Source organism: Olea europaea, unplaced genomic scaffold (assembly GCF_002742605.1).
Source record: "Olea europaea var. sylvestris unplaced genomic scaffold, O_europaea_v1 scaffold2004, whole genome shotgun sequence".
Lineage (NCBI taxonomy): Eukaryota > Viridiplantae > Streptophyta > Magnoliopsida > Lamiales > Oleaceae > Olea > Olea europaea.
Genome location: NW_019237919.1, coordinates 107,198 through 132,026, shown reverse-complemented (window position 1 = coordinate 132,026; position 24,829 = coordinate 107,198). Strand labels below are relative to the sequence as shown.

Here is a 24,829-nt window from a genome sequence, read left to right as displayed (position 1 = left end):
TTGTCATATCTGGAGTTATATAGGTCCAATGGACCTGATATTTAAACCAATGGAAAGCTAACTCAAGTGGAAATAATTTATCTTTTGATCATAAGTCCAAATTGGCTGCACAATATATCTGAAAATTGGCATCAAGTTGCATGTTCCAGCTGTCTTGAATCTGGACAGAAACAGGTTGCATTGCCTACTTGAATTTTGGATGTTCCTTTGCCTATAAAAGGGGACCTTGGCCACGATTTTGAAGCATCAATCCTCTCCATCATATTCTAGTTTCCTTCATTTTCTTTGTAACATTTCACTATGTATTTCTAAACATTTAGCTAGAGCTAAGGGTGAAACTTTGATGAATGTTTAGTATTGTCTTTGATCTTTCATTTTGTTCTTCAATGTTCATCTTCTTACTTGGTTGAAGTTTGTGTTCTACAAATGGTTTTGGTTTGTTAAAGACTTTGATTTATTGTTGACAATTTTGGCACAATAAATGTTTAGATAATCTCTACATACCAACAACTTATTTTGACATATTCTCTCAAACAATTATCAAGATCTATCTTTTAGTATATTTGTGGTTAATGTTTTATCTTCCATATGAGATCACTCCTTAGTTGATTTTAATATGAGTAAAATTAAAGATCAAGTGCAATTTCTACTCATTTATCTGAAGTGAATCCCCGATGCTCTAGTGTTTGTCTTCATCGTATTTTCATTAACCGTTTATTACTTATAGAATAGTTTATTTCCTTCCAATTCGCTGTGGTTCGACCTCGAACTTCCGAGATTTACTACTTGTGACAACCTGCACTTGGGTTTGCAAACTTAAAGTTGTAGCATTGTTCACATGGTTGGTTTATTTGGATTGCTTAGTCCTTTCTTAATTAATTAAAAACAGTGACTTAGTTCTTTCAAGTAAACATAGTTTAAAACAACTAAAAGTAATGAAAATAAAATTTAAACAAACTAGAATTGCACAAAAAAAAAAAAAGGAATTGACAAAAACAGTGCCAAAACTTTAAAAATCAATTTTCGAGTCTTAAACGAACTCGAACAACCGAAATTCGTTGTATTGTTCCTCTTGTCGTTTTCTTTCCGAAATGGTTTTATAGACTCAATCCAGAGTTAGGATGTTCCATTTCTACTAGTAATTTTTTCCCCAGTATGGCCAATACGTCCTACATCATGCTCATACCAGAAAATACACAAAAACAAACCAATGGTAGGAGTTTTAATGTACCGTTAAAAATAATTTCGCTAAGTACCCAATAATTTGATTAATTATAATTTGGCCCAAAATTCAAATAAATTTTGTTTAAAAAGATATATGTAAGACAATGACCCACCTGCACTCGAACACGTGCTTGTGCTTAGAACCAAACCTAATAGGATATAAATCTTCCCCCTTCCAAAAACTATCGATACCCTCTAAGGCCTAAAACTCTGATGCTAAACTTCCTCTGTATAAATCACACAAAAGTTTTAAGGTTTTCTATGTGGGATAAGTGGCTGACAATTTCCAATTAAATCAAATTCTCCACTTTAAAAAAAGCTTCAAGTGGGTAAATTTGAAATCAAATATTTCATTGAATTTTAAGTGATTTTTGATAAATAAATATATCATATTAATCATCTCGCAAAGTAAAACAGGAATATGCTTGGTTTCCTTAAAATCAGAGTATGGTTCCCGTTGAAATTGAAGTTCAAAGTTAACCATTTCACTAGAAAGAGTAATTATTTTCGACAATTATTACTTACCTGACTTATGATCGACAACTCCATGGGTATATATACCATTTACACCATTGATTCAATTACTACAAATTACTTGTCATTTTCTTAAAAATTATTATGGTATGAGCCTAAAGTCTCAATTTCTTCATTTCACCAATGCTCTAGTTTTATTTCTGTCAAACTATCCTCCACAAATTTTCTTTTGTGGAAATCTCAAATATTGCCATTGATTCGAGACCTTGGGTTGGAACACCACATCAATGACTCAAAAACCAGTCGATGAAGTTGTTGATTTTGCTGGAAAGAAAAAAAAATTCAGAAAAGGAGCAATAGATCATCAATGATGATCTTCTAATGTCCTGGCTTCTCTGTAATATGAATGATGAGGCATTGAGCATGTTCTATGGTGCGGATACATAATTTTTAGTTTGGAGTTTGATCCATTAAAAGTTGTTGTCCAACACTGAAGATAGTGAAGCTCAACCAAAAAATAACATTTACTGTTTGTCCAACGGAAATCTCTTACTTCGTGAATAACTCCGGAGGTTCAAAGAAATCTATGACAAACTTTCTGTCGTAGGAAACCCACTCTCGCATATAGACAAAGTTTTTCAAGTTCCTGTTGAGACCGATGACCAATAATGCAGGAATTGAGATTTAATGAATTCCACTTGTTGTAATTGAAGTATTGAACAAGATCACAAATAACCCAAGAACAAGATTAAAGTAAAGAAATAAAAGAACTGGCAGAGGAACGATGTTATTTTATTCAATCAATGAAAGGAGAGAATTATAGCAATAATAGATTAAACAATACTGAAAGAGGAGTCCTATATTTATAGTACACGAGTCTTGGCAAAAGATGGAAATTAAAAGGAAAAAAACGTGTAAAAAAAATCTGTCCACGGTACACATATTTTTCTTCCTTATTCCTTTGATTCTTTCCATATTAACGTGTCTCGGATTTGGATACCAATTGATCCCATTTCCTTTTGTCTGCCACTTTGATATTTCCAAGTTTAAGGATCACCCGCAATCTTAAATATTTCCTTATTTTGAGGCATAAATTCAACAGTTCCAAAAGCCCTTGGAAATAAATATATGGAATTCCAAATTGCTGTTTTGTCAAAACTACAACATGCTTCATTTACTCAATTTGTTATGTTATTGTAAGATTTTGAGCAGGCTTACATCACTGAAAAAGTGCAAGAAATTGATCATAACCATGCTTTCTTCAGCGAAAGAGGAAAAGGAAGAAACTCTGGAGAAAGAAGAAATTATAGAGGGGATGAGGCTGGAATTCCCTAAACTCGAAATTATCCCCCAAACAGTAATAGCATTTATAATCAACCCTCCAATTTTCCTCCAGAACTAAGGTAGAACAACAACAACAACAATTGGAACCAGCAGTCAGTCAAACCAAATTCATTTTGCCTCAAATGCTATTATCGGTACGACTAACTTAGGAAGAAGAGAACAATCAGCAGACAAGGACATCAATGAATTTAAACGATGACAATGAGTAATGACTCAAACTTTTATGTTGATTCGGGTATGACAGCTCACATGACAAAGCAAGAAGGTAAAGTAAAACTTTAAAAACCTTAGTTTGGACATGATTGTATTTTTGCCAGTAATGGCAAGCCTAACCCATTACACATACGTTTAATTCATTACTTAGTACCTCCCAAAGTAAACTTGTTTTAGATAATGCTATAGTAGTACAAAAGCTTAAAAAGAATTTGTTATTTGTGAGCCAACTTATCATTGATAACTTCTGCAACTTTGAATTTGAACTTGTTTTTTTTGTTACAAAGACTTCTTAATGAGCCAACATGAGTCTTGTTTCTAAGAAATATCTTAACCATTAAGCCTCTTCTCCTACTTTGTATAAAGCAATAAATTCAGACTCCACTATGGATTGAGCTATACAAGTTTGTTTAGAAGATCTCCAAGAAATCACACCACCTCCAAGATTATATATGTAGCCACTAGTAGACTTAAATTCATTTGTACCTAATATCCTAGCATCATTGTATCCTCCAACTACTCAAGCATATTTTTTATGATGTAACGAATACACTCGAGTACGTTTTAAGTATACCAATACTCTCTAAGTAAAGTACTCCAACATTCATTACTAGGATTACTTGTATATCATTTTAGCTTGCTTATCGAGTAGGCTATATTTGGCTTTGTATAACTCATTAAGTACATTAGGCTTCCAATTATCTGGGAATACTCTAGTTCTTTTTTATGATTTCCAACATTCTTGTAAAGAACTACACGAGAAGGAAAAGAATTATTAGACTCATTAATACCATTGATCTTGAACCTCTCAATCGCTTCATGTACATAATGTGTTTAAGATTAGTTTATCACAGCAGGTATTCTAGAAATTTTTGTTCCCAAAATCAAATTTGCTTCACCTATATCTTTCAAATCAAAGTTATTGGTTAGCATTATCTTTTTCTTGTTAATGACTTCAATATTAGTCCCTAATATGAACATGTCATCGGTATATAGACTCACCAAAACGCATGCTTTTCCGAATTTCTTCAACAAATTTACCATACTCATCTATGATGAATCCATTTCTAATAATCATGATATTGTTAAATTTTTCATGCCACTGTTTAAAAGTTTGTTTCAATCTGTATAAGGATTTAACAAGTCTGTGAACTTTATGTTTTTCTCCTTCTACTTTGAAACTTCCTAGTTGTTCCATATAAACTTCCTCATTTAATTCACTATTTTAAAATGTAGTCTTAACATTCATCTGATGTATCTGTATGTTATATAAAGTTGCTAAAGTAATTAAAACCCAGATAGAAGTTATCCTATCATAGGTAAATAAGTGTTAAAAAGGTCCAAATTTGCCTTCGTACCATGGATCACATCAAATATCCTTAAAATCAGGGCCTTTTCAAAAATCATATGAAAGGTGTTTTATAAGTAAAATATTGTGAAAAGTTAATTGTCACTTTTTAATTAAAAAGTGACGTATAATGTCACTTTTTCTATTTGAAAGATTAAATGAACTCTGTTTTTGTTGCATTATATATGGAAGCAATTCAATAAATGACAAAAATTTTAAAAAAAAAAGCCACAAACATTCAAGAAAATGAGAAATGCCCATCAAAACCTTAGAATAGGTAAAGGGGGTGGTTGATTTTATTTATTTATTTTTTTAAATGCAGTTATACTTCACTTCATTTTAAAAATACAACCCTCTATAAGTTGGAAGTAGTATAAATTCAATAAAGTGAAAAAAAGGACGGAGATTCAAAAAAAAATAACAAACACTCAAAAGAGTGATAGAATTTCAAAAATGATAGAAATTCAAAAAAGCCGAAAAAGTGAGGAATGCCAATCAAAACCTTATAATGGATCCAATGGCAATCGATTTTCTTCTACATATTGTCTCTTTGTGATTGTTCTCACATATATTAATTAAATATGGAATGTTCATGCGAAATCTGGAAGTGTATGGGATCGTTGACAAGTAATACATAATAAGTAATGTGTATCGTCCCACGAGAACTGAAATTCAATTGAGTGTACTATTCTTTAATTAGATTCAAAGTAGGCAAAACAAAAGTGATTGTAGTTTATGATTATTCTAAATTAATCAATTAAAGCTTGTAAAATTTGAATTTAGTATGTATAGAATGATTGTATTGGATTACAAATCCACGTATAAATATCTATTCCAATTCTCAATTACATAGTGAGTTCGTTCTTGCATTCTTGAGGATCGATATTGTAATTAATTTTCTTTCCCAAGGCCAATTAAATCTATTTTAGTCATAACCCGAATCTATTTCGAGTCTGAATTTGAATGAATAGATCGCATTCAATTTCACAATTATCTGAAAGATTGCATGCGTGATAAACATTATTCCTAAAATTTATTACATGTGTATTAATCAAGGAGTGTTTTTAATCTATCGTGAGCCTCCTAGCACTATAGCAAGCAACAATATATGCAAATTGATGATTAAACAACCAAATAATAGAATTTAGCATACAAGATTAATCAAGAATTGTAAAAGTTTAACTAAGATACTTATCTTGACTTAAAAATAAATAGAAAAGGGTTTCATCATCATTCAATACATGAAAAGTATTAGACTAACATAATGTTGGAATAAAACAAATAAAGGATAAAAGAAATCACCAAAAATTGAAGGAACGCAATTAATTTTCCTATTAGTGTGCCTTCAATTCGATTGAGCTGCCGTCCTCCAATATGTGTCTGTGCAATTCTACTTCTGTCTCTGTTTGTAAAAATAATGGGAAATGCTTGAGGTACAGGGTAGGGGTTCACAAAACAATTGCTGTTGTCTCTGTATATGAAATCAATCCCCAGCAACAATGTTTGACTCCCCAAAAGGAACTCCAATGTTATTTCTCTGCCGCAACCACCCAATTGTGTGTGTATATCTCCCCCTCTCCGCCTCTGTATCCATGTATTTACATTTTAGGCTGCAAGTCATGTGTATATCTATATATAAACTCTTCAGCAAGTAGCTCTTTTTCCAACAAAACTCCAATTGTTGTTTTATTTTTTTATTTTTTTTTAACTTTCATTCCAAATACATGTCCAAACTTGAGGTTAGGGCTTGACAAAACTCCCGAACAGAACCTGACGGTTCTTCTCAAGTCAAATACTTGAACGGGTATCTGAATCGGGAATCGACGGGTACGTTTTAGTTCTCAGTTCTAGACCAAAAACTGAATCTTTCTATTTTTTTATATTGAATAAATCCAATTATTTAAATTTTTCTAAACAAATTAACAAATTAACTAATTAGGTGATTGATTGATTGAGTCGGTTGTTAGTACTGAAGGGCACATGTTTTATCCATTTAGGAGTTCTTTAGCTCCTAAAACAGCCGAGGCCTTGATTTGTACACAAAACTGACTAATGGAAGAATATAGACTTTTGAAAGTTTCCCAAGATAGAGTTTGCATTGAAGAGACAAAGTTTTATGAGAGCATTGAGACAAGTAATAATATATATGTTTTCTTTTTCTTATTAAATCTTATTAGTTGAACAATTTTTAGTTTATTTATGTTTGTTAATTGTGCTTTTTCAATTCTTTTTGTGGAGTTTCTTCGTATAGCAAGTCAAACAATTGATGATAAAATCAAATAGTTGGTAAGTATTAGTAATACTTAAAAATATATCTCTATGAATTCTAATTCAAGAATTTTATTTTATTTATGTAGACTTGAAGGCTTGAATGTTGAAGAAAATGAATTATTGATATGGATCGCCAATATTTTAGTATTAATATCTAATTTTTGGTATTTATATATGTTGTTAAATTAATCTTATTGGACAACTTGTTATTGATATGTTTTTGAATTGGACTTCATTAATTTGGAAAAGCTATGATTGAATATGTTATTAGTTGTATTTATGTAGTGTTGTTGTAAATGTTAAAAAATGTAATTATGATATGGAACCAAACCCAAACGGTTCCATAACTATATTTGAATCCGACAATTTCACTTACTAAATACCTGAAATTTTTGGTTCGGTTCGATTCTAAAGAGAATCAAACCGAACCGGACCATGCTAGCTCTACTTGAGGCCCATTTAATGTATATTTTTCTTCAAGCCCTCAATTCTTTTAAAATCATTCAGTTTAGTCCTTGAAGTCATCCATGTGCAACCAATGTCCTTCTCAAATTCAAACTTGTGTAATTTGATCCGAAATTATAGATTTTATTCGATTTTGTCTTTATTCCTTTCCAATTGTTTCAAACGAGTCAATCACTAAAAACAAAAAGAAAATCAACCCAAGTTAAATAGAAATTAATATTTTGACAACATAAAAATTTAGTAATATAGTCTAAATAAGTGCATGAATTATACTTATCATGGAATATAACCTCATTTTAGGAATATAATGCACTATAAGTTGGAAGTAACAAACCACTCAAAAAAAATGAGAAATACTAATCAAAATCTTAGAATTTATCCAGGGAATAGTTATTTTCTTCTACATATTATCGCTATGTGATTATACTTCACTTGCATTAACCAAATATAGAATATAACTTAATTTTAGAAACACAACATGATATGATCCAGGAGTCAAGCCCGACGAAAGCAAGTGCGAGACGAGACTCGTTGATAGTCGATGGCGGACCAATGACGCAATCAAAAGCAAAGCAAGTGAAACAAACGATTGGATTGCTCGTTCAAGAAACCATTGATGGAACCATGTTTGGGACTCAAAATGGAACAATTTTCATGTTCGGGTCGAAGGTCGAATCAATTTGGATCAATTTGTTATTAGGCGACGAAACCAGATGCTGAAAACAAGCCTTTGCAGCCGCACAGGCAAAACACCATGCGGCCGCACAGTGGCATACCGAAACTTTAATTGGAATTTTTGTTGAATCATGCGACCGCACAGGCCAAAAATTTGTCGAATTTTTCAATTTTGGCAATTTTCCATATTATGTTAGCTTTTGATTTTATTCCATATTTTGGAGATTTTGCTCGACTTTTGCACGATTTTTATCTAGTTTTTAGGTTTAGTATAAATAGGAGTTTCCATTCAATTGTTAAAGGCCTTTTGACATTATTGATATTGAATTAAAAGTGAGGCGTATTGTCTTCTCTTCATCGTTCTTAATTGAACAATTTCGAACTTCTCAAGTGTTAACTTGTGGCGTTCAAACAACCAGATTTAATTCTTGGATTGCGTGATCAAGGGGTCTTTCAAGCGTCGTTCTTATTGAGTTTTTTGGTTCGTCTTTCTTTTGGGTTAATACTAAATTTTGGATTAATTTGGCTTTCTTGAGTTCGTTAATCTCATTATGGGCTTCGTAGTCAACGCTGCTACGGGGTTCGCATCAGTTGGTATCAGAACTTTGGCTCCAAATTAATTGAAGGTTATATCTTTTCTTTATTTATTGAGTTGTTAATTTTGTTTTCTTAGTTTCTTATTCTATTTTAATTGTTCTTTCTTAGTTCTTCTTCGTCCTTGTTTTTCTTTTCGTCGTTTCGTTTAGTTATTCTAGTTTAATCATCTTCTTTTATCAAGGAGTAAAAAAAAAAAAAAGAGTACAAAAACGAAAAAAAAGGGTTACTATAGATTCGAGGTACTGTTCATCTCGAAGCATTGTTCACAAAAACAAAAAATATATATATATATATAAAAATTTGATATCATTGTTTGATTTTGTGTTTTTTTTACCAACAATAATTCCTACATTGTGTTTGATTTTTGGGATATTCAATTGCGTTCGAATCTGTCATTCTTCTTTTGAGTCTATAACATATTCGTGTCAAAACATTCATCTATTCCACTTATTCAAGTCCTTTGAGTCTCGTGGTCTTTGATTAATATTCAGTTTGTTTGAATTGTCGGTAAAACAATTGATTTAGTTCACTTAGTTCTTTGAAGTGCTTGGAGGGAGAGTTTGAGTGGTAAAAGGCCGAGTGGTGAGTTTAATAGAGGGAAAAAGCCATAGTGAGTGTTTTCCGAGTGAAATCTTTGTGAGACATAAAAAAATTGTGTGATACGATGTCGGAAAGAGAAGGTTCTAATTTTTTAAAGGTTTGAGATCGTTGATGGCACAAATTAAAAGTTAAGGTAAAGTTTGTAAAATGTTCAAAGAATTGGGACCGTTGTTGCAATTTTCCTAAAATCATTCATTTTATTGACTTTATGTAGCACTGGACCTAATTTTCTCAGTAAAAAATGTAGACTTAGAAACATAGACTTAGCAAGCAAGGGATTGAGGGCAGGGATATGCAGTTGACTTGATCCAATTCCTACGTTATACAATTTTACAAATATATACCAGATGCATATGAACCTGAGTTAGCAAAGCTGAAACTAAGATGGTTCTGGCTTACGACAACTAGGAGAGGCTAGTCCGAGCCACTCTGCTAAGAGAAGAGCTTCGGCAGATTGCCAGACAGTGCTCGACTGCCAGCTCAATCTCCTCAGAATTTCCTCCGGGTTTCCATTCATTTTTCCTCAACTTCTCCAAAATCAGCAAATCATTCGAGTATGAGCAGATTCAAAACGCCACTGATAGTTTCGCTGATAAACACCTAATCAAGTGCGGTCGCTCAGGAGATCTCTTTCGAGGAAAATTGGATTCTTCAACCAGTGTCGTCATCAAAAGAATTGATTTGCTGTTAGTCAGTCCATATGAATACATTTCAGAATTGGAATTTTATAGCAAGGTCGCTCATTCAGGATTTGTACGTCTTTTGGGACATTGCTTTGAAGACGAGGATATCAAATTTCTAGTTTACGAGTATGTGCCCAATGGAGACTTGTCCAGTTTCTCTTTTACGAAGCCTAATGGCAATATCGGTTTAAAATTGTGGAGTTGGAGAACTAGAATGCAAATCGCAATTGGGACTGCAAAGAGTTTAGTATATCTACATCATGAGTGTAATCCACCTCTTGTTCACGGGTATTCCTTGTAACTCTGTCCTCGTCTTGATATTCTCAAACTACTTATGTTTTCTGATATAGTGGTTGAATATAAAGAGACTTGAGATTAAGAACAGTCCACCAAATGTGTTATTTTGCTTTTTTCATTCACATGTTTAAAGCTAAGGAATAAATTCTTTACTTTTCGTGTTTTAAGCTTTAATCCTACCCAATGGATCTAATTTTGGTAAAAAATTTGTGAACTCATGAAGAGATGTTCAAGCCAGCAGCATACTTCTTGATGATAATTATGATGTGAAATTAGGGAGCCTAAGTCGAGCCTGCAATGAAGAAAACACTCTCCTAGACAGGATTACCAGGTGATTGATTGCAACTGCTTTAACACAATATTTTAATTCAGTTTCAGATGTACCAGTGTCTGCTATGAGCACTCTCGAAGAGCTGACAGAACTTTTCTTTGTGATTAATTTAGATTTCCTTCCTATTATGCTGCAGCACTTATATTACCAGGATTACCCTAACACTTGTGTTTTATGTAGACTTGAAGGCTTGAATGTTGAAGAAAATGAATTATTGATATGGATCGCCAATATTTTAGTATTAATATCTAATTTTTGGTATTTATATATGTTGTTAAATTAATCTTATTGGACAACTTGTTATTGATATGTTTTTGAATTGGACTTCATTAATTTGGAAAAGCTATGATTGAATATGTTATTAGTTGTATTTATGTAGTGTTGTTGTAAATGTTAAAAAATGTAATTATGATATGGAACCAAACCCAAACGGTTCCATAACTATATTTGAATCCGACAATTTCACTTACTAAATACCTGAAATTTTTGGTTCGGTTCGATTCTAAAGAGAATCAAACCGAACCGGACCATGCTAGCTCTACTTGAGGCCCATTTAATGTATATTTTTCTTCAAGCCCTCAATTCTTTTAAAATCATTCAGTTTAGTCCTTGAAGTCATCCATGTGCAACCAATGTCCTTCTCAAATTCAAACTTGTGTAATTTGATCCGAAATTATAGATTTTATTCGATTTTGTCTTTATTCCTTTCCAATTGTTTCAAACGAGTCAATCACTAAAAACAAAAAGAAAATCAACCCAAGTTAAATAGAAATTAATATTTTGACAACATAAAAATTTAGTAATATAGTCTAAATAAGTGCATGAATTATACTTATCATGGAATATAACCTCATTTTAGGAATATAATGCACTATAAGTTGGAAGTAACAAACCACTCAAAAAAAATGAGAAATACTAATCAAAATCTTAGAATTTATCCAGGGAATAGTTATTTTCTTCTACATATTATCGCTATGTGATTATACTTCACTTGCATTAACCAAATATAGAATATAACTTAATTTTAGAAACACAACATGATATGATCCAGGAGTCAAGCCCGACGAAAGCAAGTGCGAGACGAGACTCGTTGATAGTCGATGGCGGACCAATGACGCAATCAAAAGCAAAGCAAGTGAAACAAACGATTGGATTGCTCGTTCAAGAAACCATTGATGGAACCATGTTTGGGACTCAAAATGGAACAATTTTCATGTTCGGGTCGAAGGTCGAATCAATTTGGATCAATTTGTTATTAGGCGACGAAACCAGATGCTGAAAACAAGCCTTTGCAGCCGCACAGGCAAAACACCATGCGGCCGCACAGTGGCATACCGAAACTTTAATTGGAATTTTTGTTGAATCATGCGACCGCACAGGCCAAAAATTTGTCGAATTTTTCAATTTTGGCAATTTTCCATATTATGTTAGCTTTTGATTTTATTCCATATTTTGGAGATTTTGCTCGACTTTTGCACGATTTTTATCTAGTTTTTAGGTTTAGTATAAATAGGAGTTTCCATTCAATTGTTAAAGGCCTTTTGACATTATTGATATTGAATTAAAAGTGAGGCGTATTGTCTTCTCTTCATCGTTCTTAATTGAACAATTTCGAACTTCTCAAGTGTTAACTTGTGGCGTTCAAACAACCAGATTTAATTCTTGGATTGCGTGATCAAGGGGTCTTTCAAGCGTCGTTCTTATTGAGTTTTTTGGTTCGTCTTTCTTTTGGGTTAATACTAAATTTTGGATTAATTTGGCTTTCTTGAGTTCGTTAATCTCATTATGGGCTTCGTAGTCAACGCTGCTACGGGGTTCGCATCAGTTGGTATCAGAACTTTGGCTCCAAATTAATTGAAGGTTATATCTTTTCTTTATTTGTTTGGGTCGTTAATTTTTCTTTCTTAGTTTTTTCTTCATTCTTGTTTTCTTTTCATCATTTTGTTGAGTTGTTGGTAGTTTACTCATCTTCTTTCATCAAGGAGAAAAAAAAAAAAAGAGTACAAAAACGAAAAAAAAGGGTTACTATAGATTCGAGGTACTGTTCATCTCGAAGCATTGTTCACAAAAACAAAAAATATATATATATATATAAAAATTTGATATCATTGTTTGATTTTGTGTTTTTTTTACCAACAATAATTCCTACATTGTGTTTGATTTTTGGGATATTCAATTGGGTTCGAATCTGTCATTCTTCTTTTGAGTCTATAACATATTCGTGTCAAAACATTCATCTATTCCACTTATTCAAGTCCTTTGAGTCTCGTGGTCTTTGATTAATATTCAGTTTGTTTGAATTGTCGGTAAAACAATTGATTTAGTTCACTTAGTTCTTTGAAGTGCTTGGAGGGAGAGTTTGAGTGGTAAAAGGCCGAGTGGTGAGTTTAATAGAGGGAAAAAGCCATAGTGAGTGTTTTCCGAGTGAAATCTTTGTGAGACATAAAAAAATTGTGTGATACGATGTCGGAAAGAGAAGGTTCTAATTTTTTAAAGGTTTGAGATCGTTGATGGCACAAATTAAAAGTTAAGGTAAAGTTTGTAAAAGGTTCAAAGATTTGGGACCGTTGTTGCAATTTTCCTAAAATCATTCATTTTATTGACTTTATGTAGCACTGGACCTAATTTTCTCAGTAAAAAATGTAGACTTAGAAACATAGACTTAGCAAGCAAGGGATTGAGGGCAGGGATATGCAGTTGACTTGATCCAATTCCTACGTTATACAATTTTACAAATATATACCAGATGCATATGAACCTGAGTTAGCAAAGCTGAAACTAAGATGGTTCTGGCTTACGACAACTGGGAGAGGCTAGTCCGAGCCACTCTGCTAAGAGCAGAGCTTCGGCAGATTGCCAGACAGTGCTCGACTGCCAGCTCAATCTCCTCAGAATTTCCTCCGGGTTTCCATTCATTTTTCCTCAACTTCTCCAAAATCAGCAAATCATTCGAGTATGAGCAGATTCAAAACGCCACTGATAGTTTCGCTGATAAACACCTAATCAAGTGCGGTCGCTCAGGAGATCTCTTTCGAGGAAAATTGGATTCTTCAACCAGTGTCGTCATCAAAAGAATTGATTTGCTGTTAGTCAGTCCATATGAATACATTTCAGAATTGGAATTTTATAGCAAGGTCGCTCATTCAGGATTTGTACGTCTTTTGGGACATTGCTTTGAAGACGAGGATATCAAATTTCTAGTTTACGAGTATGTGCCCAATGGAGACTTGTCCAGTTTCTCTTTTACGAAGCCTAATGGCAATATCGGTTTAAAATTGTGGAGTTGGAGAACTAGAATGCAAATCGCAATTGGGACTGCAAAGAGTTTAGTATATCTACATCATGAGTGTAATCCACCTCTTGTTCACGGGTATTCCTTGTAACTCTGTCCTCGTCTTGATATTCTCAAACTACTTATGTTTTCTGATATAGTGGTTGAATATAAAGAGACTTGAGATTAAGAACAGTCCACCAAATGTGTTATTTTGCTTTTTTCATTCACATGTTTAAAGCTAAGGAATAAATTCTTTACTTTTCGTGTTTTAAGCTTTAATCCTACCCAATGGATCTAATTTTGGTAAAAAATTTGTGAACTCATGAAGAGATGTTCAAGCCAGCAGCATACTTCTTGATGATAATTATGATGTGAAATTAGGGAGCCTAAGTCGAGCCTGCAATGAAGAAAACACTCTCCTAGACAGGATTACCAGGTGATTGATTGCAACTGCTTTAACACAATATTTTAATTCAGTTTCAGATGTACCAGTGTCTGCTATGAGCACTCTCGAAGAGCTGACAGAACTTTTCTTTATGATTAATTTAGATTTCCTTCCTATTATGCTGCAGCACTTATATTACCAGGATTACCCTAACACTTGTGTTTATTCTTTGCATGCAGGACCTATCAAGAAGACAGTTCATATCAAGAAGACACTTTCAGTTTGTGAAACTTTCTGTATAATCGTGCATTTTCTTTAAAATCTTTACTTGGGGTAGAGCAGTATGCATTCTCAGATCATTCTTATGCAAATGACCTGATAAAGTGGAAAAGTTTCCACCCTCCTGCTCGTAATTCTCCTAAGTTCATTCAAAGACTACTCAATGAAGAATTTAGTTAAACCTATTTCGAAATTTCATATCTGTTTTAAACTGGCCAGGTATTGGATCATGGGCATCTGGTGTTTCTCGCTTTGGAAAGGTTCTGGTTGAGTTAGTAACGCGAAAACGAGGAATCAGTACGAGGAGTGATGTCCAAAGCAATGCAGTTCCGAAATCATCGGACATACTGAAATTGTAACAAGAACTAATACCATTTGCATTGTGATTTATGTACTGCTATTATTATGCTGCAACACTTAAAGAGGATGCTGACACTAGCTTGTATTCGTTTTGTGCAGGATATATGAAGAAGACGCTTCTGGTTTGTATAAATTTCTTCTGATGTACATTATTGTTTTCATCTTGACTTATTGAACTACTTAAAGGGTAGAAACGTATGCTCCTTTTAGTGTGGATTTTCAGATCACAGAGACCATTAATATGCGCATAACACTCTTAAGTTGATTCAAAAACCATCAAATGAAGTATTTTAGTTCAACCAATTTCCAAAATTCATTTCTGTTTCCACCTGGCCAGGTAGAGCTATAGGATCTTGTGAATCTGATGTTTACTGCTTTGGAAAGGTTCTACTTGTGTTAGTAACAGGAAAACTGGGAATCAGTGCGAAGAGTGATGTCATGGCACAGGATTGGTTGCAAGTGATGCTACGTCACATCGACGAAGGTAACAAGACAAGCATTATTGACCCTTCATTATTAATTTCGAATGTGTGTGAGTTTGACAATCTATGGGCTGTGGCTGGTCTTGCAAAATCTTGCCTCGATCCCGTTCCCTCATCACGGCCGCAAATGAAATCTGTGCTTAAAGATTTGGAAGATTTGAATAACTCAAGAACATATCATGAATAATGTTATTTGTATATTATTGCTTATATAATAGTGAACAGATAGATGACGTGAAAGAGAAAAGGGAGAAAAAAAGAGACAAAAGAAAAGGAACTAGGTTTTGATCTAGATCATACACAAGAATTACATATTCTTCTGAACTACCAAACAGGGAAATGCACATTGTCTTTTCATCTTTCCCAACAATTTTTCATTGTCCAAACTGCATTAGTCGAAGAACAGGACACTAATAAGTTCTGGCACTTCCTAAGAAAGATTACTTGAGCCAAGAACATCACGGCCAAGGAGGTATAATCGCTTCAAGATAGCTGGGAATGTACACAAGCAAAATACACTCCAGTCTGCAGATACTGTTTCCAGGGAATAACACAGGTTTTTCGGCTATGTGATTCACAAATGGCAGGTGCCTAAGTAGGGGCGACATTTCAGCACACTGGACACCTAATGAAGTTTCTTCAATAGAATCGCGTGCAGAATCTTTTGCAATTCGCACCACTAATTACTGTTGTACATAAACTAACAAATTTCAATCTTGATGTAAATTTGATGACAAAATGATGTTCTGTAAGCATATAATTTTAACATAGAAAAACCCAATAAAAGATTGCAATTGCAACACAGATTTATTTATGGTAACCTAAAAATTTAAATGATCTGAAAAACAGAAAACAACCAAGCTATTTAGCTTTCAAAATTAGAGGCAGAATTTAAGTATTATCAGCTTACTTGATAGATGAACACTATCTACGGGTGAAAGTTTACATCAGCAATATAGTCTCAAGAAGATATTAAATTTAAGGCTTTAAGCTGCTGTCTTCGTCTTGGGACTTGCATAGACGGGGTGGACCTCATGAACATCCTTTGGCTCGACATGCACCCACTTGCGTTCGCTCAAACTTGACACAGCCTTCCTTTAAAGCGTAGAGAGTGTGATCTTTGCCGATTCCAACATAATTTCGTGTTCCCCTTTGACGAATGATGATGTTCCCAGGTATCACTCTCTGCAGCATATAATGACTTAGGTTGCATTATATAAAAGGAACAATATGTGCATATTAGGGGAGGGGTTGCTACTGGCTGGACGATGAAAATACACCGAGCACAATATAATCTAGAGGAAGAAACCTTTTGCCGTTTCATTTGTCCCCCTTCGCTCCATGAATAACAGAATAACACTTTAACGGACATAGGTTATGGTTGGATATACATGCTTTCTAATTGGGCTTTACAAGATCTTTTCACATTCTAATCCAGTTATCAATGGACCTAGAGAGTTTTTGACACCAATTTTTATGGAAAAATGAATTTTAGTATAGTAAATTGATGGAGAATGTGTTGATGAAAAATAAAGAATTTTTTTTTATTTACGTGTAATATTATTTTAATGATGAATGTGTGGTTAAAAAGAAAAGAGAAAAAAATGCATTTTTCTCAAAATGAGAATCAAACATGGCCTAAGCTGCTAATTGTCTCTATTAAGCCGCTATTTGACGATCATTATTAAAAAAATAAAATTTTAAATATTAATTTTAAAAGAATGTGGAATTAAAAAGTTAAAAAAAAATTAAGTTTACGTGTAAAATATTTATTGTGTGAATACATAATTGAACATGAGTTTATAAAAAAAAAGTTTTCAAATAATAGTTGTCAAACAGTGACTGAAATGAGATTTTTATGGAAAATATATTTTCAAATAATGATTTTTGGAGAATGTGTTGTTAAAAAATAATGAAAAATTTTGAGTTTACGTGTAACATTATTTTATATGAGAATATAAGGTTGAAAATGAGTATTGAGAAAATTGTATTTTTAAAAAAATTGGACCGAAACAGTGACCAAGTAATAAATTAAAAATTAGACCAAACGAATATTTAACTTTTACTTTTGACAAATTAAGTTACTAATAAAAATAATTTAATCAAATGTTTAGGAATTTAATTAATTCAAAAACTTGATAATTTCATTTACAATTTATAATTTTACAATTCTGATGCTATTTTCAAAATTAAGATTACTTAAATGATATATTCTCTTTTTTTTATCGCGATATAGGGGGTGTGTAAATCGTTCACTGGATTTGTATTAAGAAGTATAATCATTATCGTTCATTTACATGGTCAAAAGGTTACAATTCTACAATATAGAATGGATATGACTCATACGAGCCATAATTATATGTTGCTAAACTTCTCGTCAAATGTCACAATGTCATAGTTGGGAATCATTTAAGTTTACTTGAATAATCATCACACAAAATTATTGCAATTCTTAAAGATAGGAATAGTTAGAGTCACGATTATTTATCACATCTCATGTGAACTCATGACATATAAATTGATCGCAATCATACGATTTAGAATATATCGGAGTAAATTGTTTTAAAAGCACATTATATGTTACAAATGTGATACATGATCACATGGTGGAACGATTCACATTCCCTATAATAAAACTCACAACATACCTTCAACGTTTCTTCTAATTACAGCAATGTATGCCAAAATTAGCAAATACTTCAATTGTTGATTTCGTCGATCATTGTTTTTTAAAGAGTAAATATTATTTTTTTTATATTTTAGTATAATTTAAATAAAAGGTGCTATTTTCATACGTTCACTGATATATATGTTTATATATGTCTCTGTGTGTGTGTGTGTGACAATGACCTGATTTTGTAATTTTGCGGAATATTTCACATTCCCCAAAATGTAAAGTTAAATATAAGAATAATCAATTTTTCCCTAATAAATATGTATCGATTATTATGATCCGATATCTATTAGGTAGTTTTTGATTCACTTCCAATTACATGGAAAATGGAAATTCCATTTTCCACTTTTGTTGGTGTTTGATAGGCATTTATTTTTTGACAATTGAATTTCCAGGTTTGCTTCACATGGTGACCATTTCCAGCTTTTCATTGAATTTGTTTTCCCACCTATATGGTGGGAAATGGAATTCCCAGGTTTTTTTTTTTGGGTAATGGAAACAAATTCTATCCGTAATTGTAAAAAAAAAAAAAAAAAAAATATTTTCATTTAATTGACAATTTTCATATAAAACAAAGTCAAACGAACACCAAAAACAGATGATTTTCTTGATTTTTTTTTTAGGCCATGGTAACAAATTCTATCTCCCCTACCAGTAAAATTTATCCCTTTACTTTAATTGACAATTTTCATATAAAACAAAGTCAAACGAATACCAAAAACACTTTTATTTCAACATTTTCAACTTGAAAAATTATATCAATCAAATACAATAAATTTACAAATTTCAGGAAAATAATTTGTAGGCAATTCAGTTCTCTAGAATTCGTTTTTTTCACCCAAATTCAATCTTCGCAATCAGACGGACCTTTATTGTACATAAACACTATTATAAATAATAATTGGCCAAAAATATGCTTTAACATAAGCATTATGAGTAAATCAATCATAATTAATTATACTAATTTACACACAGTGTTATAATATCTATTTTGAGGGGTAGTTATATTACCGCAACAAATTTTACTTACAGTATATTATAATCACACCAAAATTAGAACACATTTTCAATAATTGCACCATAACAAATTTATAATTATAGTTCTAATTCAATAAAAAATTAAAAGGCCAATATATATTGTTCCCACAAATATTATTTCTTACATCACTTTTATGCACACAGTAATTAAAATATACTTTTCATGAACACAACAAAATAATTCTATAATTATTACCCTAACTCAATTTATTAAAAAAAAAATGGTGGTGTATGTTTCCCTTCTCTCTAGTCTATGCTAAGGATTCACTCATCTAACTTCTCTTAAAAAGGGGAAGTAGTTGCTACTATAGAAGGAATAGTAAACCAATCCCAAGTTACTGGTCTTGCCTTTTCCGTTCTCCATTTTCATACGTTATGGTCATGCCTTTTCTAATATTTGGAGATGCAATATCTACAATAGTGTTGAATCTCATTCTTTCACCCCATCCCGATTTTAACAGTTTCAAAATTATTTCAATTTCAATACACAACCATCGTTTCCATTTTTCTTTCTCCTACCTACAATCTTCTATTTCTCTATTTTTCACACAAAAATTAGAGACTACAAACAACCCATTTTTCACACAAAAATCAGAGCCTACATAGTAACCAGTATTCTCGCACCTTTGCTTGTAGTTATTGGAGTGAGAATTGCCAAATAAGCAGTCCAATACTGGAGGTGCAGGAACACTGGAGGCACAAAGCATGATTTCATTTTTATTACTCTTCTGAGGTGCTCTTCCTACATTTTTGCTTCTTTTTTTTTTTTTTTTGACGAATTTCTCTTGCTTTAACCCTAATCTCTCTCTCTCTCTCTCTCTCTCAATGGTAGGAAAAAATACAAACAATTTGCAGGAATTGAGACATATACGGGTAAGTATACTTCTCACGCCTTCAATTTCTTACTCTTATGTATGTTTCTTCTAGTTTTTAAGTTGTGTTGTTAAATAATCGATTTTTCCCCATTTTGTTTTCGATCTTTTAAGATATCCAACCCAAATCAAAGCAAAAATCCTTTGGCAGGTGTTTCCCTATATATGTATGAGCTTCAACTTTTGTGTAATTTGGTTATAAATTGGGTTTTAGGTTGAGCTTTATTTCATTACATATTATGATCAAAATGTGCTTCAAAAGGGTGATATTTTGAAGTTATCATGAAATCTTCATTTTCCTCTTTTTGTTTATAGTTGTTCCATTTCCTTCAACCTGTATTTTTTGTGTTTGATCTTTTTCCCTTTATCTTTGTTCCAAGTTTAACGAAACCTCCCCAGAAAAGTGGAAATTTTGCCCAGAAATTGGTGATTGGCTCTCAGCTTGTAACTCTCGTTGACGGTGGGCCTCATTTGTCATTCGCTAATGGGGTTTGCTTATTATTGGTGTCAAGAAGTGGTTTGCGTGCTGTCAAATTTCATTTTTTTAATCGGGACTCTATTGTGTATATTTCTGAAATTCAATTTGATGGTTTTGACACAATAAATATGATTACTTTTGGGCAAAATAGGGGACGAAATTTTCAAAACAAATTTCAAAAATTATTACAATTGGTCTATTTCATCCATTTTTATTAGTTTGGTTAATGGGAAAGTTGTTTCTTCCAATTGGATTGTTGAACTTAAAATTTATTGCAATTAATTGTTTTATCCATTGTTTTTTAATTTTGTTAAGGGAAAGCTGGAGTGGATGTTCAGTATTACCAATGAAAAATAAATTTAGTTCAATTAGTTAAACTACTTTTGCTCGTTTCTATAAATTGTTTGTGAACACTCTTTTTATTTACACATTTTGAGGAGCCACTCATTTCTATCCATTCGTAATTTGAACTATTTAAAAACACTTCCAAACACGTTATTATGTAAATAAACACAAGCAAGTTTAGCCAGAGGAATTTGAGCTTGAATTAAATATAGATTTTGGAATTCCATTGACAAACTTATTTGGTCCGAGTCAGTATTTCTCAAAGAACGATTTGTTCATTGTATGAATTTTTCCAAGTTTCAATGGAATTGAGTTTGATCTTGGCTATGCAATAAATCTTGGTTATTGAGTTGCAATTAACTTGAGCTTGATGTTAAATATCTTCTCTGATGATGAATAAAAATGTTTCAACTTCTTCTTAAAGCAAAAAATTTGACTTCTTTGATGAAATTACTGGGGTACTGTTATTCATCGGGCACGTTCTTAATCATCTTCTTGGCTAATCAAATTTACTAAACTAGACTATTACGTATACATAGTCTTATACGATCAATTGAGGTCTGTATTTTTCTAATTTCGAAAGCTTCGACTAGCTGTGCTTATGATACTGTATTTGTTGCCTGTCATCCGGCTTCTCTTGTTTTTGTAAAGGTGGTTCCATGCATACACTCGACTGTTATGTGCTCTCTATTATCTTTATATGAGCATTTTCTGAGACTAATCAACATGTTTATTTTCTTAAATTCCTTTCAACTTGGAACTGGAATATTGATTGCTAGAATGCCCTTTACATTGATGTGAAGTCTGGACTTAATAACGCTTTGGCTTTCACGTCTGTTGAGGAATTCAATAAAGCAACATTGTATGTTTTAGTTCAAAAAGTGTTGGGAGAGTTTAAATTTTCTGCTCCATTGGAAGGGCCTTCATTTCACTATGCTAACAAAATTGAGTTAATCACTTGCTTTCTCTACTCTACATGGCATAGATTACTTTTCTGATGAGAATTAAACTAGAAAAGCCCATATTGATAGTAGAATGAGAGCTTAAATTATATATCACATACATTAGACTTTTTAAATGTGTTTAGACATTAGTAATTTATTGAAGCACCAAATTTACAGCCACGAATAAGCATATGCCAGGAAAACTCATATCTAAGATCGTTTCAAAGTTGCTCTCCAAATCTGTGCTTCATTGTATGTTAGTTAGTAGACCATAAGACAAGGTATTTTTAAACTGTTAATTACTAATGTATCTTCAATCTTTACCCCCTTTTTGGGATTTTTTATGGTCAATGTTGCTAATGAAATGTTATTTATTTGAATTGCAGATTTTGTTGGTTTCTTTCGGTGAGGCCATATTTATTTTAGGTTTAATAAACTTTTAGGTTCAAACTCATTTTCCTAATTCTGTGGCCTTGATTTGACTATGTTTATAGTGGTAATTGGGAAATAAGTTGAAAAAATGTTTCTTCTCTATATTCCTACTGTGGTTGACAATTTCACTTGTTTACTGGTCAGGATTTACTATTTGAATAAGGGTAATTATAAATATATATTTTTCCATCTACTATTGTGCTGTCTTTAGAGTTTATTTGACTAAAAGGTATTGAAAATGGTTGCTTTGTGAAGGCTTAATGTTAGTTAAATTCGTCGGAACTTGTGTACAGTAATTTGATTTTTGATTATATGCTGGTTTATGGACTCAATGGGTCATTTTGTCTCTATGTTGCCCACTGTTTTGGTGTCATAAGGCAGGAGCGAGACAAGGCTGCCATAAGTATTATTTATTTATTTCTTATCAAATCAGTTTTTATTTAGCTATTTTTGGATGGAAACAAGTTAGTAGCCTATTTTAGATTGTCAAGTAAAACTTTATTACAAAAATCTAGGTTATATCCTAATCATTAAACTTAATAAATTTTATCCTTATTAATATGATACAGAGAATGATTTACCTTTGGCCTTGGAGAAAGAGGGAGCTTGATAGCATTTGTAAGAAGCAAGTAGGTAAAATTGAGCATCTAAACCAACTGGTAATAGAATATTTTCCTGTTGTAAACTGTTTGAACTATAATTGTGTTTTAAATTGGTCTAGCATATAAATTTGGTCTAACATTTATACGATAAAAATGATTATGACTTGATAGGTCTATTTATATATTATTTGGCGCCCAAAATTTAAAAAACATGTCATGTTCTTTCAAAAGAATAAGCATTTTTGCCAAATTAGATAGACAACTCTAAATGAGCAGGTCAAACCTTGATATTTCCATTTACGCATCGTCAAAGATTCATTTCAGGTACATTTAACCCAAAGCAACGAAAAATAACTTGGATTCAAAACCCCATATGAAAAATTAAAACTCACAAACATAATTGCAATTGACATCTTCACTACGAAGAAGCTTGAAGATATTGTCTTCAAGGGGAGGTTCTCATCATTTTCATAACATAAACTAATCTATGATCTTGGCAAGAGCCGGCTAAATAGACCATTTTCTACACCTGTTTAACAATCTGATGTGATTCCATTCTACCTGCTTCCTAAAATGCATCATGGGCTGAAAAAGATCAAGACTGATTACAAAAGGAATATGAATATTAACGCTGTGATCTACCTGGATTAATATGAAGTTGGCACTTGTTCCTGAATCTCCAGAACGTCTTGAAGCTTAGATTTATTGCACAAATGTCTGCCACTGAAGCAAGGAAAGAAGCTTCTGCTGCAGAAAGTTACATCGATCTCTAAGGTATTATATTCTTCTATTTTGGTGTAGGGATCTTATGTATTCTTTCTTTTTGGAAGGAAAAAAGTTATTTTCGATGACCTTTTCGATTTCATATGCACAAGCTATCCAAGTTTTAATGTTGTGTTTTTGAATTGGTGTTAATCCTTCGATTTTCTCTCCTGCCTTTGTACAAAATTTCCTTCAAATTTCATAGAGGGTGGGAAATTTTCCACAAAAATGGACCCTGAGAACCTAAGGAAGGAGAAGTTCTACAGAGGTGTTTTAGTGAGAGAAGGGGAATCTTTTTTATGGGGTCATTGGGACAAGGTCAGAACAAATATTTTTTTTAATTGCTTTTGATTTAGTCACTTTTCAAGATTTTCTCTTGCTCAAACAAATGTTATCTTTTTGGTGTATAAATTCCTGATTTCATTTTAACACTGTCCAGTTTGCATGTCATGAAAGAATTTATTGTCAATGCCTGTCTATGATGTCAACATTTTATATTTGTACTATAGTTTTCATCTATGAATAGCAACACATGCTTTTATTTTCACTCATGCGGTAGTCTTTATCTGTAATAAGGTCTTGTTTCCCTTTTTTTGCAACCATTGGCTTTCCTAGTATCATCTTTATTTTATTCTGAAACCATTAAGTTTCATTGGATTGACTTCTGTGGCTTTACTATTGGCTTATTTTTTCCTGACATCATTTGTGTCCTGCAGTCTTTGCAACTCTATGTGATATTGAATGTATTTTGTTTTGATGAGTATGTTTTAAGTGTCAAGAATATTTTTTTTAGAGTTTGGAAATGGAGAACATGAATTAGAGCAATACCACCACACTGGCTGGTATATTGTTTTCTTAGGAAGTTAGGATAAATGTTATATTGTAGTTTCAAATGTGTGACCTTTTTAATTATAATTTGCTTTTTGTTGCCTGATTGGAGACTTAAGAAAAAGAAGTTTAGAAGAGCAATTTTTAGTAATATGTGGTTTATAGCCTATGAGGTTTTCAAAGATTTCTTGATTTGTTATTTAAGGGATTTTTTTTTAAATGAACAAATTTGTAGATTTACACTATTCTTTATTGTGAAATCGCTGTTGCATTTGAAATCTTCATCGAGATTATGTGCAAAAGTATGATGGAAGAAATCTTCATGCTGTAGGACCTAGATATGCAACTCAATGATGTCATAAGAATTGAGATTGAAGAAGAAGTGCTCTTCTACCTAAAAATGACACCAAAACGACAGAGTCTACCCGAATATCTATATGAAATAATCTTCATATTCGATTCTTCAACAACAACCACTTATGTTAACTCTTCAAATACAATCAGTCAATTGGATTATTCACCTGCAATGGATGATAACAACAATTCAACCGG

General features: G+C 32.4%; 2 protein-coding genes across 4 annotated transcripts; both read left to right on the top strand.

Moving 5' to 3' along the window:
* Window positions 1–9,619: 9,619 nt before the first annotated feature.
* On the top strand, window positions 9,620–10,670 carry LOC111379566 (probable LRR receptor-like serine/threonine-protein kinase At2g16250; the record flags this gene model as incomplete). Its single annotated transcript, XM_023002962.1, has 2 exons — window positions 9,620–10,182; window positions 10,415–10,670. Coding segments are annotated over 2 exons (675 nt in total), but the record flags the coding sequence as incomplete, so codon positions are not given.
* A 2,493-nt stretch (window positions 10,671–13,163) lies between these two features.
* On the top strand, window positions 13,164–16,104 carry LOC111379561 (probable LRR receptor-like serine/threonine-protein kinase At2g16250). 3 transcript variants are annotated; one of them, XM_023002958.1, is made up of 7 exons: window positions 13,164–13,892; window positions 14,125–14,232; window positions 14,421–14,461; window positions 14,680–14,815; window positions 14,920–14,942; window positions 15,158–15,304; window positions 15,890–16,104. In XM_023002958.1, exons 1-7 carry the CDS (start codon window positions 13,306–13,308, stop codon window positions 15,895–15,897), a joined length of 1,050 nt encoding a protein of 349 aa, XP_022858726.1. In that variant the 5' UTR covers window positions 13,164–13,305; the 3' UTR covers window positions 15,898–16,104. The 3 variants fall into 3 exon arrangements, with proteins under 3 accessions (XP_022858726.1, XP_022858724.1, XP_022858723.1); XM_023002956.1 differs by lacking the exon at window positions 15,890–16,104 and adding an exon at window positions 15,638–15,883; XM_023002955.1 differs by lacking the exon at window positions 15,890–16,104 and having other exon boundaries at window positions 15,158–15,629.
* Window positions 16,105–24,829: the final 8,725 nt, after the last annotated feature.